The sequence below is a fragment of the Carcharodon carcharias genome (assembly GCF_017639515.1).
Source record: "Carcharodon carcharias isolate sCarCar2 chromosome 13 unlocalized genomic scaffold, sCarCar2.pri SUPER_13_unloc_2, whole genome shotgun sequence".
Classification (NCBI taxonomy): Eukaryota; Metazoa; Chordata; class Chondrichthyes; order Lamniformes; family Lamnidae; genus Carcharodon; species Carcharodon carcharias.
The window spans coordinates 67,866-83,100 of NW_024470546.1; the positions used below are offsets into that span (position 1 = coordinate 67,866).

General features: G+C 43.9%; 1 protein-coding gene across 1 annotated transcript in view; it reads right to left on the minus strand.

Annotated features, from left to right (window-relative positions):
- Positions 1-8,123: 8,123 nt before the first annotated feature.
- rflna (refilin A) overlaps positions 8,124-15,235 on the minus strand; it is a 72,910-nt gene continuing 65,798 nt past the window's right edge. Inside the window, exon 3 of the mRNA XM_041180590.1 lies at positions 8,124-8,499. Within this exon, the coding sequence (XP_041036524.1) occupies positions 8,166-8,499 (334 nt within the window). The 3' untranslated portion in view covers positions 8,124-8,165. The remainder of the gene's footprint in view (positions 8,500-15,235) is intronic.

Sequence of the window (15,235 nt, forward strand, 5' to 3'; positions counted from 1 at the left end):
GGTATTTTTGTTTTTGTTTTGGATTTCCAGCATCCGCAGTTTTTTGCTTTTATCCTTTTTCTTGATTGGATTGTCTTCACTGAGAATTGTAATATCTGGTTCGTTATTAATTTCTGACTCAATGTCTGGTTCTTCCAAGTGAATGACTGGGTGTCATCCTTGATGAATAGAAATATGATTCCTCCGGTTTCTTCCTGCAGTAACATCTGAAGTATGTAGTAAATAAGATCTCAGTTGATTGTTATCTCTCTGGACTATTCCTCCTTTCCCTTCTGGATCAGGACTTTATCTGATTCTTCCTCTCTTTACTGTTAGGCTTTTCTCTATTCACTTTGGCAACTTTCCTTTGGTTTTCTTCTGTCGTTCTTTACTTCCGGAGCACACTGTCATTCCTGAACCCTCGGATAGTCTGGGACTTCTACTCCTGGAAGGAATTCTTTGGGTAGGATGGGAAACATAGAGGAATCCACCTGATCAATGTCTCAGTTTCCCTCAGAATCCAGCAGAGCTGGTTTATCAGTAACTTCACTTTCTTCCCACATAAATAAGGTGGACATTGTGTGGCTTGGTTCCTTGTCTGGCTTTTCACTTCTTTGACTGTCACCATCCTTGATGACCACTTTGAACTGTGTCTTCCCTCACCAGATTCTCAGCTTCCACTTTCGAAGCAATACTACAGAGTGATGAGTGATCACTCTCATTCTTGTGCTTCTTCTAGGCTAGTCTTTTCACTGTGCATTCACCTTGAGTGTGGGTCTTGCCCCATCCACCACCCCCACCCAGAAATCTGCCTGTAAAACAACTGGACTATTCATCTCAAAAAGTCAGCACTGAAATTGCAATCCAGATCTCCATTGCAGTTGGATAGTTTCATGGATTCACTTCTGAAGTCCCCCTTGGACTCTTGCTACTTTCCTGATAAGATTAAGGTTTGTACAAGCTCTTCTACATCAAAGAGAGAATTCCTGTTCCTGTAGAACGTACAATCTTTGCACCATCTGCTTTCCCTTGTACTGGAGGGTTGCCTGTAACTTTCCCTTGACTTTTGTTTGATCTTTCCTGGACCGTAGAGCTGGGTTTAGTTGGCAGTGTGTTGGTAACTACGGTTCATTGTCTGATAAAACCATTCCACTCAGCCCGGTATCTAGTTTAAAGTTGGTGATATATCTACATTCTGGATAAAGTTGGTGATATTTCTACATTCTGGATAAAGTTGGTGATATATCTGCATTCTGGATAAAGTTGGTGATGTATCTGCATTCTGGATAAAGTTGGTGATGTATCTGCATTCTGGATAAAGTTGGTGATGTATCTGCATTCTGGATAAAGTTGGTGATATATCTACATTCTGGATAAAGTTGGTGATATTTCTACATTCTGGATAAAGTTGGTGATGTATCTGCATTCTGGATAAAGTTGGTGATGTATCTGCATTCTGGATAAAGTTGGTGATATATCTACATTCTGGATAAAGTTGGTGATGTATCTGCATTCTGGATAAAGTTGGTGATATATCTGCATTCTGGATAAAGTTGGTGATATATCTGCATTCTGGATAAAGTTGGTGATATATCTACATTCTGGATAAAGTTGGTGATATATCTGCATTCTGGATAAAGTTGGTGATATATCTGCATTCTGGATAAAGTTGGTGATATATCTACATTCTGGATAAAGTTGGTGATATATCTGCATTCTGGATAAAGTTGGTGATATATCTACATTCTGGATAAAGTTGGTGATGTATCTGCATTCTGGATAAAGTTGGTGATATATCTACATTCTGGATAAAGTTGGTGATATATCTGCATTCTGGATAAAGTTGGTGATATATCTACATTCTGGATAAAGTTGGTGATATATCTACATTCTGGATAAAGTTGGTGATGTATCTGCATTCTGGATAAAGTTGGTGATATATCTACATTCTGGATAAAGTTGGTGATATATCTGCATTCTGGATAAAGTTGGTGATATATCTATATTCTGGATAAAGTTGGTGATATATCTACATTCTGGATAAAGTTGGTGATATATCTACATTCTGGATAAAGTTGGTGATATATCTACATTCTGGATAAAGTTGGTGATATATCTACATTCTGGATAAAGTTCGTGGTATAGCTACATTCTGGATAAAGTTGGTGGTATATCTACATTCTGGATAAAGTTGGTGGTATATCTACATTCTGGATAAAGTTCGTGGTATAGCTACATTCTGGATAAAGTTGGTGGTATATCTACATTCTGGATAAAGTTGGTGATATATCTGCATTCTGGATAAAGTTGGTGATATATCTACATTCTGGATAAAGTTGGTGATATATCTACATTCTGGATAAAGTTGGTGATATATCTACATTCTGGATAAAGTTGGTGATATATCTACATTCTGGATAAAGTTGGTGATATATCTACATTCTGAATAAAGTTGGTGGTATATCTACATTCTGGATAAAGTTGGTGGTATATCTACATTCTGGATAAAGTTGGTGGTATATCTACATTCTGGATAAAGTTGGTGGTATATCTACATTCTGGATAAAGTTCGTGGTATATCTACATTCTGGATAAAGTTGGTGGTATATCTACATTCTGGATAAAGTTGGTGGTATATCTACATTCTGGATAAAGTTGGTGGTATATCTACATTCTGGATAAAGTTCGTGGTATAGCTACATTCTGGATAAAGTTGGTGGTATATCTACATTCTGGATAAAGTTGGTGGTATATTTACATTCTGGATAAAGTTTGTGGTATATCTACATTCTGGATAAAGTTGGTGGTATATTTACATTCTGGATAAAGTTTGTGGTATATCTACATTCTGGATAAAGTTGGTGGTATATCTACATTCTGGATAAAGTTTGTGGTATATCTACATTCTGGATAAAGTTGGTGATATATCTACATTCTGAATAAAGTTGGTGGTATATCTACATTCTGGATAAAGTTGGTGGTATATTTACATTCTGGATAAAGTTGGTGATATATCTACATTCTGAATAAAGTTGGTGGTATATCTACATTCTGAATAAAGTTGGTGGTATATCTACATTCTGAATAAAGTTGGTGGTATATCTACATTCTGGATAAAGTTGGTGGTATATCTACATTCTGGAATTGCACGATTGGGATCATCGAGCTCACCCAGGAAATATTTTCATTCCTCTTCTGGTGGAAATTCTTAACTTCATTAATAGTTTTATGTTTATCTTTGCAACCGGTGAAGTTAGAGGTTTTACTTTGGTACATCTTTCTGAAATGGCCAGTTCTTCTGCGCAGAAAGCATTCAGCAGAGTTTGCAGGACACTGTTCACACCTGTGGGTCTTCCTGATGTCACAGAGCTGCCTGGGTTTTATGGCATCTTGTGCTTTCCCTCCAAATTCTTTTTCATGCTACTTTTACATTCCCGGGCTTAAGGAACTGCATTGGTTACTGGAGGTCTCCTGAACCAAGGTTTTTTTTCACCTCCCCGTATTGCCCTGCTCTGTTTACCGACCTCTGTTTGGCTCACCAAACAGTGAGGTCTTCTTTGGATTCATTGGTAACACTGACTGCAATGCAGTCTCGTATTAATCATATTTTGAAATCTTCATACTCACCTCCTTCAACAGCCTGTAAAGATCATTAATAAAAGCATTTACTGGTGAACCTGGTTTCTGGACCCCACTGTTGAATTTGGCCCTTTCTAGAATCCAATTGTTCCTCAGGTTAAAATAGTTATCATAAGATTTCAAGACTTCCTCAAATTTATCAGAGGTCTCATTGATGCCCTGTCTTGCAATAACATCATCTGCTGCTGTTCCTATGGAGTAATGTGTTGACCTGTTCAGCTTCAGGTTTACTGTCCAATCCAGACAGTAATTGTTTTTTCTCAAGAATATTTTTCTTCAATGTGCCCAAGTTTGAGATTTTTAAATTCATTTATGGGATGTGGGCTTCACTGGCTGGGCCCAGCATTTATTGCCCATCCCTAGTTGCCCTTGAGAAGGTGGTGGTGAGCTGCCTTCTTGAACCGCTGCAGCCCATGTGGTGTAGGTACACCCACAGTGCTGTTAGGGAGGGACTTCCAGGATTTTGACCCAATGACAGTGAAGGAACGGTGAAGGAATTTAATTTGGTCATTCCATTTGTCCAAACCTCTCAGGCAGAATAAATTTAGGATCTATGTCTTTTCTAAGCTTTTAGGTGGTGTACCCAAAGTTTTTAATTTTTCTTCCAATATTTGAAGCTTTCCCATGCAACTCCGCTTCTCTGTCTCTCTGGAGGATCTCTCAGCTAGACTTAGTATCTATTTCTTCAATACAGCTAAGTTGTTAAAACTGTTTTGCTTTAAGTTATTTCTTCACTCTCATCCCCTGGAGCATTGAATATTTGCAGTCGCTTCTTTCTCTCCTTTCCTCAGTTTTTCACTGTCTCCCGGTTGCTTTGTGTAACGGTGCTGACCTCAAACTGGTCCTTGCAAGGAACCTGCTTTTCCCAGTGCTGCCTATCCACTACACCATTAAAACCAATAGTTTACTTTTTTTAAGGATTGCTCAACAGCTCCAGCATCTTTGCTTGGTTCTCTGGCTCAAAGCTGACAATCACTGGATCAGAAATGTTTACACAGAACGCCACGTGTCCTCAGTCACTCTGAAAGTGGACTCTCGGACTCTTGCTGCCTGTACTTTGTCTATGGAGCAGCTTTGGAGTTGGTCAGCTGTGTCTTGCAGAGTTGGGCAGTTTTGGTGCTACTTTTACCAGTCTGACATTTAATCTTCTTTAAAGTTGAATGTTCAGTGTTTTGGGGTCCATCAATGCTGCCACCATGGTTTATGTTGGTTCGTTGAGCTTTGGAATGATTGTTGTGATGTTAGTGTTTTCAGACAATAACTGGTTTATTTTATACAACTGAACTATGTACAGGAACCATGATGAGGTGTTACACTACTGAAGCCATGAACATTCTCCCTCGCCTCTCCTAGTCATGTGTTCTCTTACATCATCATTATGGGAGGTGCTATTTAACCAGACCCACACATTAACCCTTACAAATCCTAACCCTACACGATCATCTCAACCTCACATCAAAGGAGCTCTCCTGACTGACACCCTGCACAATCCCTGACCCTTGATCCTCAATCCCAAGCCCTAACCCTAGACCCCAGCTCCCAATGCAATCTGACTTGGCCCACTGATCCCCAACCCCCGACCCCAACCCCGACCCACAATTCACAGCTACCAAACACCGTTTTCCACTCCCATCTCACAGCTGAAGACTTCCAACCACTGACCCCCAACACCAACCCCCAGCCTCCAATCCACTGACCCTAAACCCTTGACCTCCATCCCCCAGTCCCATGTTCCCTTTACTGTCCCAATTCCCTGACCCCCTCCCTTCCCTCCCTTCCCTCCCACGAGACCCCCTTTACCTAGGGGTGGGGGAGAGGCGCGAGGGGAGTCACTATGACTCCACTAGTCAATCAATTAATGAATTCAATTTACTGTCCATAGGAAATTATCCATAAGGAAATTTGTTTCAGGTACATTGCTAATTCGTTAAAATAAATATATTTGAATAAGAACAATAAAAGAAAGAAAATTACCGTATCACAGATATCTAACTCGAATTAGATCGGTGTTTAAAAACTATTCCAGTGCATTAAAATAATCAGTCAGTAAATCCTGCCCTGAGTGCACGTCCTGATCCATAAATCAAACTTCTGTGTAAAGTTCTTCTAGAGAAGGGCAAAAAGCAGTTCAAGGACTGATTTGTCCTGCATTCTGAGGGATTGTAGTCTTGTCCCTTGAGCGCATCCAACAGTAATACTGAGATGTGATGTTCATTGCTCATATTCTTTACTTCAAAGTTCATCGAGAGCAGTTTTCTTCAGGCGATCTGCTCATGAAATATCCTTCCTGCCTGGTTCTGTAATCTCTTAACCTAAAGAGCCTACTTTCCTAAAACAACAGTACCAGGCGAGACGTCTGAAAAGGATAACAGTCTCAACTACAGCCATAGGATCATGATTGTAGGATCCACACGAAAGGATTTTAATTTACCACGATAATATAATCATGTTTGTCCCTTGGCCACCACATCTGTACACCGTTCCCTCCAATTCAACTTATCTACTTTGACACCTAGATACTGTAGTTAGTAACTATTTCAATGTCCACATCATGAAGCTTCACAGAAACAATATCATGAACTGGCTGTTTCCTAAAATCTATAACTAGTCCTTGCAGCTTGTTTTATTCTGCTTAAGAGAATTGTTACCTCAGTTTTATAAACTTCCCCTTCACTATTCTTGATGAGACCCACACGGACCATGTCATCGGTGTTCTCACGATTGTCATTCTCTGATCAACAATCGTTCATATAGAGGATGTAAAATAAAGATGACAGTACACAGCCCTGAGGGATTGTATACTCTGACAATATCAACACTATCGATGAGTGTTGGATTTGTGAATGATTCTGTATTAAACGTTTTAGCTTTTATTACATTTCATGGGCTTTGTGGACACTTAGCGGCACCGATACCAACCAACCGATCTGTTCCTCCATATCTCACACAGGAATTTCAGTAGAAATGGTCCAGATGTGTCCAGCTTAACCCTAATGACCAGCTTTAAACCTATCGATCAGCTTAACCCTATTCAAAAACAGAATTACCTGGAAAAACTCAGCAGGTCTGGCAGCATCGGCGGAGAAGAAAAGAGTTGACGTTTCGAGTCCTCATGATCCTTCCACAGAACTCAACAGAGCTTAACCCTATTGATCAGCTTCATCCTATAGACCAGCTTCATCCTATAGACCAGCTTCATCCTATAGACCAGCTTAACCCTATAGACCAGCTTCATCCTATAGACCAGGTAATTTAGCAGCTCAACCTTGCTGGACAAGTTGTTCACATTGTATGAAAATGATTTCCTGTTAGCTAGAGGTTAAGAGGAGCTGTGTACACATACTGGGAAATTACTCCTGTAAATAAACATCCACTTTTATTCATGATGGCTTCTGTCATTCCAGAGACACTCTGGCCATTCACTTAAACTGGCTTCAATGTTAACCCACGGTTTGTGTCTTTACTCTCACTCCTGATAAGCAATTGGCTAAAATAATGAAAATTATTGTTTGCTGATCAGACTCAGTCAGATTCACCCACCATCCACTCAGATCCATCCATCTTCCAATCAGATCACCCACCATCCACTCAGATCCATCCATCTTCCAATCAGATCACCCACCATCCACTCAGATCCATCCATCTTCCAATCAGATCACCCACCATCCACTCAGATCCATCTGTCTTCCAATCAGATCACCCACCATCCACTCAGATCCACCCACCATCCAATCAGATCACCCACCATCCACTCAGATCCATCCGTCTTCCAATCAGATCACCCACCATCCACTCAGATCCACCCATCATCCAATCAGATCACCCACCATCCACTCAGATCCATCAGTCTTCCAATCAGATCACCCACCATCCACTCAGATCCACCCATCATCCAATCAGATCACCCACCATCCACTCAGATCCATCCGTCTTCCAATCAGATCACCCACCATCCACTCAGATCCATCAGTCTTCCAATCAGATCACCCACCATCCACTCAGATCCATCCGTCTTCCAATCAGATCACCCACCATCCACTCAGATCCATCCATCTTCCAATCAGATCACCCACCATCCACTCAGATCCATCCATCTTCCAATCAGATCACCCACCATCCACTCAGATCCATCCATCTTCCAATCAGATCACCCACCATCCACTCAGATCCATCTGTCTTCCAATCAGATCACCCACCATCCACTCAGATCCACCCATCATCCAATCAGATCACCCACCATCCACTCAGATCCACCCATCATCCAATCAGATCCATCCACTGTCCAATCCTCATGTTATTTTACTCCAGTGAGATATGAAATCTCTTTCTGTACTTTGGGTAGTTTCTGAGTTATGAATTCTGTCATTAATCTATAATTAAATGCTTAGGCCTCTGACTCTGATGATTCCTGGAGAGCGAATAACATTTTAGATTTTCAGCAATAATTATATAAAGCAGGTTAATGAGAGACTGTGGACAGGGATCGTGAATCCTAGAAGCTTCCTAACAACAGGCTCTTGGCTTATGGCAACCCAGCGGGTCAAAGGTCACAGGTCCTCGGTGTAGATGAGGCAAGGATTCACTTTGCCTACGGTCTGTAGCTGGACACTGGACATGAAGTGTCTCCGATTACTCCCAGCGTTGTAGTTCAGTGTCGTTCTGTAAATGTTCTTCGCATATTTCGGGAAGATGATGGTTGTGCTCTCAAAGCGGAGAGGTTTCTGCCTTGGTTCAATGATCAGCTGTGATTTATAATTCCTCCATGTGCAGTTGGGAGTGGTGATGACTGTCTCACTGTAGGAGGTGACTGTTGGCATTGTTTGGTAATAGACACAAACCCGATAGTGTTTGTCTGAGTCATAATTCACGACCGAGTGACACCTGTAAACACACAATCAGAATAAACAAGGTGTCTCCTCAGCCAGTTCCTTCAATAGTCACTGTCTGGATAAACAATCTTAAAGGGAGTGTTGTGTAGATTTACCAGAATGATACAATGAACTCCAAGGGTTAAATTACAAGGAGAAATTACACAAACTAGGATTGAACCACCTAAAACTTAGAAGGTTATGGAGTGGTTTGTTCAAAGTTTAGAAAATATTTTGATGAAGTTTGTTAGAATTTGACAAAGTGCCACATAAAAACCCATGGAATAAAAATACCAGTGGCAGCATTAGGAGAGAAGTAATTGAGAGTAACTCAGAGTGAGGCTACATCAGAGCGAGGGTAAATCAGGCTGAGAGTTAATCAGACTGAGGGTAAATCAGTGAGGGTAACTCAGAGTGAGGGTAACCCAGATTGAGCGTAACTCAGAGTGAGGGTAACTCAGAGTGAGGGTAATTCAGAATGAGGGTAAACCTGAGTGAGGACCACTCAGTGAGGGTAAATCAGAGTGAGGGTAACCCAGATTGAGCATAACTCAGAATGACGGTAACTCAGAGTGAGGGTAATTCAGAATGAGGGTAACTCAGAGTAAGGGCAAATTAGAACAGGGGTAAATCAGACTGAGGGTAGCTCAGAGCGCCGGTAACTCAGAGTGAGGGTAAATCAGCATGGAGGGTACCTCAGAGTGAGGGTGACCCACAGTGAGGGTAAGTCAGAGTGAATGCAAGTCTGAGGGAAAATCAGAGTGAGTGTAGCTCAGAGTGAGGGCAAATTATAGCGGGGGTAAACCAGAGTGAGGGCAACTCATAGTGAGGGTAAATCAGAGCGGGGGTAACTCATTGAGCATAACTCAGAATGAGGGTGGTTCAGAGTGAGAGTAATTCAGAGTGAGGGTAAATCAGAGCGAGGCCAAATCAGAACAAGGGTAAATCAGACCGAGGGTAACTCAGAGTGAGCGTAACTCAGAATGAGGGTAGCTCAAAGTGAGGGTGAATCAGAGTGAGGGTAATTCAGAATGAGGATAACTCAGAGTGAGGGTGACTCAGAGTGAGGGTGACTCAGAGTGAGGGTGACTCAGAGTGAGGGTGACTCAGAGTGAGGGTCACTCAGAGTGCCGGTAACTCAGAATGAGGGTAAATCAGAGTGAGGGTGACTCAGAGTGAGGGTAAATCAGAGTGAGGGTAAATCAGAGTGGGACTAAATCAGAGTGAGGATAAATCAGAGTGAGGGTAAATCAGAGTGGGGGCAACTCAGAGTGGGGGCAACTCAGAGTGAGGGCAACTCAGAGTGAGGGCAACTCAGAGTGAGGGTAACTGAGAGTGAGGGTATATCAGAATGAGGGTAACTCAGAGTGAGGGTATATCAGAGTGAGGGTAAATCAGAGTGAGGGTAAATCAGACAGAGGCTAACACAGAGTGAGGGTATAGACTGAGGGTGATTCAGTGATGGTAACTCAGAGCGAAGGTATATCAGAGTGAGGGTATATCAGAGTGAGAGTGTATCAAAGTGAAGGTAACTCAGAGTGCGGGTGTATCGGAGTGTGGGTGTATTGGAGTGCGGGTGTATCGGAGTGCGGGTGTATCGGAGTGAGGGTATATCAGAGTGAGGGTGCATCAGAGTGAGGGTGCATCAGAGTGAGGGTATATCAGAGTGAGGGTGTATCAGAGTGAGGTGTATCAGAGTTAGGGTAACAAAGAGTGAGGGTAACTCAGAGTGAGGGTGTTTCAGAGTGAGGGAGTATCAGAGTGAGGGTAATTCAGAATGATGGTGTATCAGAGTGAGATATATCAGAATGAGGGTGTATCAGAGTGAGGGTGTATCAGGGTGAGGGTAACTCAGAGTGAAGGTAACTCAGAGTGAGGGTATATCAGAGTGAGGGTAACTCAGAGTGAGGGTATATAAGAGTGAGGGTATATCAGAGTGAGGGTAACTCAGAGTGAGGGCAACTCAGAATGAGGGTATATCAGAGTGAGGGTATAAAGAGTGAGGGTATATCAGAGTGAGGGTAAGTCAGAGTGATGGCAACTCAGAGTGAGGGTAACTCAGAGTGAGCGTAACTCAGAGTGAGGGTATATCAGAGTGAGGGTATATCAGAGTGAGGGTATATCAGAGTGAGGGTATATCAGAGTGAGGGTATATCAGAGTGAGGGTATATCAGAGTGAGGGTATATCAGAGTGAGGGTAACTCAGTGAGGGTAACTCAGAGTGAGGGTATATCAGAGTGCGGGTATATCAGAGTGAGGGTAACTCAGAGTGAGGGTATATCAGAGTGCGGGTATATCAGAGTGAGGATATATCAGATCGAGGGTGCATCAGAGTGAGGGTAAAATAGTGCGGGCAACTCAGAGTGAGGGCATATCAGAGTGAGGGCATATCAGAGTGAGGGCATATCAGAGTGAGGGTGTATCAAAGTGAGGATGTATCAGAGTGAGTGTAACTCAGAGTGAGGGTGTATCAGAGTGACAGGGAAACTCAGTGAGTGTAACTAAGAGTGAGGGTGTATCAGAGTGAGGGTGTATCAGAGTGAGGGTGTATCAGAGTGAGGGTGTATCAGAGTGAGGGTAATACAGAATGCGTATCTATCAGAGTGAGGGTGTATCAGAGTGAGGGTGTATCAGAGTGAGGGTGTATGAGAGTGAGGGTATATCAGAGAGAGGGTGTATCAGCGTGAGGGTGTATCAGGGTGAGGGTGTATCAGAGTGATGGTAACTCAGAGTGGGGGTGTATCGGAGTGAGGGTGTATCAGAGTGAGGGTGTATCAGCGTGAGGGTATATCAGAGAGAGGGTGTATGAGAGTGAGGGTATATCAGAGAGAGTGTGTATCAGACTGAGGGTATATCAGACTGAGGGTGTATCAGAGTGAAGGTGTATCAGAGTGAGGGTATATCAGAGTGAGGGTATATCAGACTGAGGGTGTATCAGAGTGAAGGTGTATCAGGGTGAGGGTGTATCAGAGTGAGGGTGTATCAGAGTGAGGGTATATCAGAGTGAGGGTGTATCAGAGTGAAGGTGTATCAGGGTGAGGGTGTATCAGAGTGATGGTAACTCAGAGTGGGGGTGTATCGGAGTGAGGGTGTATCAGAGTGAGGGTGTATCAGAGTGAGGGTGTATCAGCGTGAGGGTATATCAGAGAGAGGGTGTATGAGAGTGAGGGTATATCAGAGAGAGTGTGTATCAGACTGAGGGTATATCAGACTGAGGGTGTATCAGAGTGAAGGTGTATCAGGGTGAGGGTGTATCAGAGTGATGGTAACTCAGAGTGGGGGTGCATCAGAGTGAGGATGCACCAGAGTGAGGGTAACTCAGAGTGAGGGTGTATCAGAGTGAGGGTGTAACAGAGTGAGGGTGTATCAGAGTGAGGGTGTATCAGAGTGAGGGTGTATCAGAGTGAGGGTATATCAGAGTGAGGGTATATCAGAGTGAGGGTGTATCAGAGTGAGGGTGTATCAGCGTGAGGGTATATCAGAGAGAGGGTGTATGAGAGTGAGGGTGTATCAGAGAGAGTGTGTATCAGACTGAGGGTATATCAGACTGAGGGTGTATCAGAGTGAAGGTGTATCAGGGTGAGGGTGTATCAGAGTGAGGGTGTATCAGAGTGAGGGTATATCAGAGTGAGGGTGTATCAGAGTGAAGGTGTATCAGGGTGAGGGTGTATCAGAGTGATGGTAACTCAGAGTGGGGGTGTATCGGAGTGAGGGTGTATCAGAGTGAGGGTGTATCAGAGTGAGGGTATATCAGAGAGAGGGTGTATCAGCGTGAGGGTGTATGAGAGTGAGGGTGTATCAGAGTGAGGGTGTATCAGAGTGAGGGTGTATGAGAGTGAGGGTATATCAGAGAGAGTGTGTATCAGACTGAGGGTATATCAGACTGAGGGTGTATCAGAGTGAAGGTGTATCAGGGTGAGGGTGTATCAGAGTGATGGTAACTCAGAGTGGGGGTGTATCAGAGTGAGGGTGTATCAGACTGAGGGTGCATCAGAGTGAGGATGCACCAGAGTGAGGGTAACTCAGAGTGAGGGTGTAACAGAGTGAGGGTGTATCAGAGTGAGGGTGTATCAGAGTGAGGGTGTATCAGAGTGAGGGTGTATCAGAGTGAGGGTGTATCAGAGTGAGGGTATATCAGAGTGAGGGTATATCAGAGTGAGGGTATATCAGAGTGAGGGTGTATCAGAGTGAGGGTATATCAGAGTGAGGGTATATCAGAGTGAGGGTATCAAAGAGTGAGGGTAACTCAGAGTGAGGGTGTATCAGAGTGAGGGTATATCAGAGTGAGGGAGTATCAGAGTGAGGGTATATCAGTGAGGGTAACAAAGAGTGAGGGTAACTCAGAGTGAGGGTGTATCAGAGTGACGGAGTATCAGAGTGAGGGTAATTCAGAATGCGGGTGTATCAGAGTGAGGGTATATCAGAGTGAGGGTGTATCAGAGTGAGGGTGTATCAGAGTGACAGGGTAACTCAGCGAAGGTAACTAAGAGTGAGGGTGTATCAGAGTGAGGGCATATCAGAGTGAGGGCGTATCAGAGTGAGGGTGTATCGAATGATGGTGTATCAGAGTGAGGTATATGAGAATGAGGTTGTATCAGTGTGAGGGTGTATCAGAGTGAGGGTATATCAGAGTGAGGGTATATCAGAGTGAGGGTGTATCATAGTGCGGGTAACTCAGTGGAGTTGTATCGGAGTGAGGGTGTATCAGAGTGAAGGTAACTCAGAGTGAGGGTGTATCAGAGTGAGGGTGTATCAAAGTGAGGTTATATCAGAGTGAGGGTGTATCAGAATGAGGGTGTAACAGAGTGAGGGTGCACCCAGAGTGAGGGTAACTCAGAGTGAGCAGAGTGAGGGTGTATCGGAGTGAGGGTGTATCGGAGTGAGGGTGTATCAGAGTGAGGGTGTATCAGAGTGAGGGTGCATCAGCGTGAGGGTGTATCAGAGTGAGGGTGTATCAGAGTGAGGGTATATCAGAGTGAGGGTGTATCAGAGTGAGGGTGTATCAGAGTGAGGGTGTATCAGAGTGAGGGTATATCAGAGTGAGGGTAACAAAGAGTGAGGGTGTATCAGAGTGACGGAGTATCAGAGTGAGGGTAATTCAGAATGCGGGTGTATCAGAGTGAGGGTATATCAGAGTGACAGGGTAACTCAGCGAAGGTAACTAAGAGTGAGGGTGTATCAGAGTGAGGGCATATCAGAGTGAGGGCGTATCAGAGTGAGGGTGTATCGAATGATGGTGTATCAGAGTGAGGTATATGAGAATGAGGGTGTATCAGTGTGAGGGTGTATCAGTGTGAGGGTGTATCAGTGTGAGGGTATATCAGAGTGAGGGTATATCAGAGTGAGGGTGTATCATAGTGAGGGTAACTCAGAGTGGAGTTGTATCGGAGTGAGGGTGTATCAGAGTGAAGGTAACTCAGAGTGAGGGTGTATCAGAGTGAGGGTGTATCAAAGTGAGGTTATATCAGAGTGAGGGTGTATCAGAATGAGGGTGTAACAGAGTGAGGGTGCACCCAGAGTGAGGGTAACTCAGAGTGAGGGTGTATCGGAGTGAGGGTGTATCAGAGTGAGGGTGCATCAGCGTGAGGGTCTATCAGAGTGAGGGTATATCAGAGTGAGGGTAACTCAGAGTGAGTTTGTATCAGAGTGAGGGTGTATCAGAGTGAGGGTGTATCAGAGTGAGGGTATATCAGAGTGAGGGTGTATCAGAGTGAGGGTGTATCAGAGTGAGGGTGTATCAGAGTGAGGGTAATTCAGAATGCGTGTCTATCAGAGTGAGAGTGTATCAGAGTGAGGATAACTCAGAGTGAGGATAACTCAGAGTGAGGGTATATCAGAGTGAGGGTGCATCAGAGTGAGGGTATATCAGAGTGAGGGTATATCAGAGAAAGGGTGTATCAGCGTGAGGGTATATCAGAGTGAGGGTGTATCAGAGTGAGGGTGTATGAGAGTGAGGGTATATCAGAGAGAGGGTGTATCAGCGTGAGGGTATATCAGGGTGAGGGTGTATCAGGGTGAGGGTGTATCAGAGTGATGGTAACTCAGAGTGGGGGTGTATCGGAGTGAGGGTGTATCAGAGTGAGGGTTTTTCAGAATGAGGGTGTATCAGAGTGAAGATGCACCAGAGTGAGGATGCACCAGAGTGAGGGTGTATCGGAGTGAGATTGTATCAGAGTGAGGGTGCTTCAGAGTGAGGGTAACTCAGAGTGGGGTGTATCGGAGTGAGGGTAACTCAGAGTGAGGGTGTTACAGAGTGAGGGTGTATGAGAGTGAGCGTATATCAGAGTGAGGGTGTATGAGAGTGAGAGTGTATGAGAGTGAGGGTTTATCAGAGTGAGGGTATATCAGAGTGAGGGTGTATCATAGTGAGGGTAACTCAGAGTGGAGTTGTATCAGAGTGAGGGTGTATCAGAGTGAAGGTAACTCAGAGTGAGGGTGTATAAGAGTGAGGGTGTATCAGAGTGAGGGTGTATCAGAATGAGGGTGTAACAGAGTTAGGATGCACCCAGAGTGAGGGTAACTCAGAGTGGAGTTGTATCAGAGTGAGGGTGTATCAGAGTGAAGGTAACTCAGAGTGAGGGTGTATAAGAGTGAGGGTGTATCAGAGTGAGGGTGTATCAGAATGAGGGTGTAACAGAGTTAGGATGCACCCAGAGTGAGGGTAACTCAGAGTGAGGGTGTATCGGAGTGAGGGTGTATCAGAGTGAGGGTGCATCAGCGTGAGGGTATATCAGAGTGAGGGTGTATCA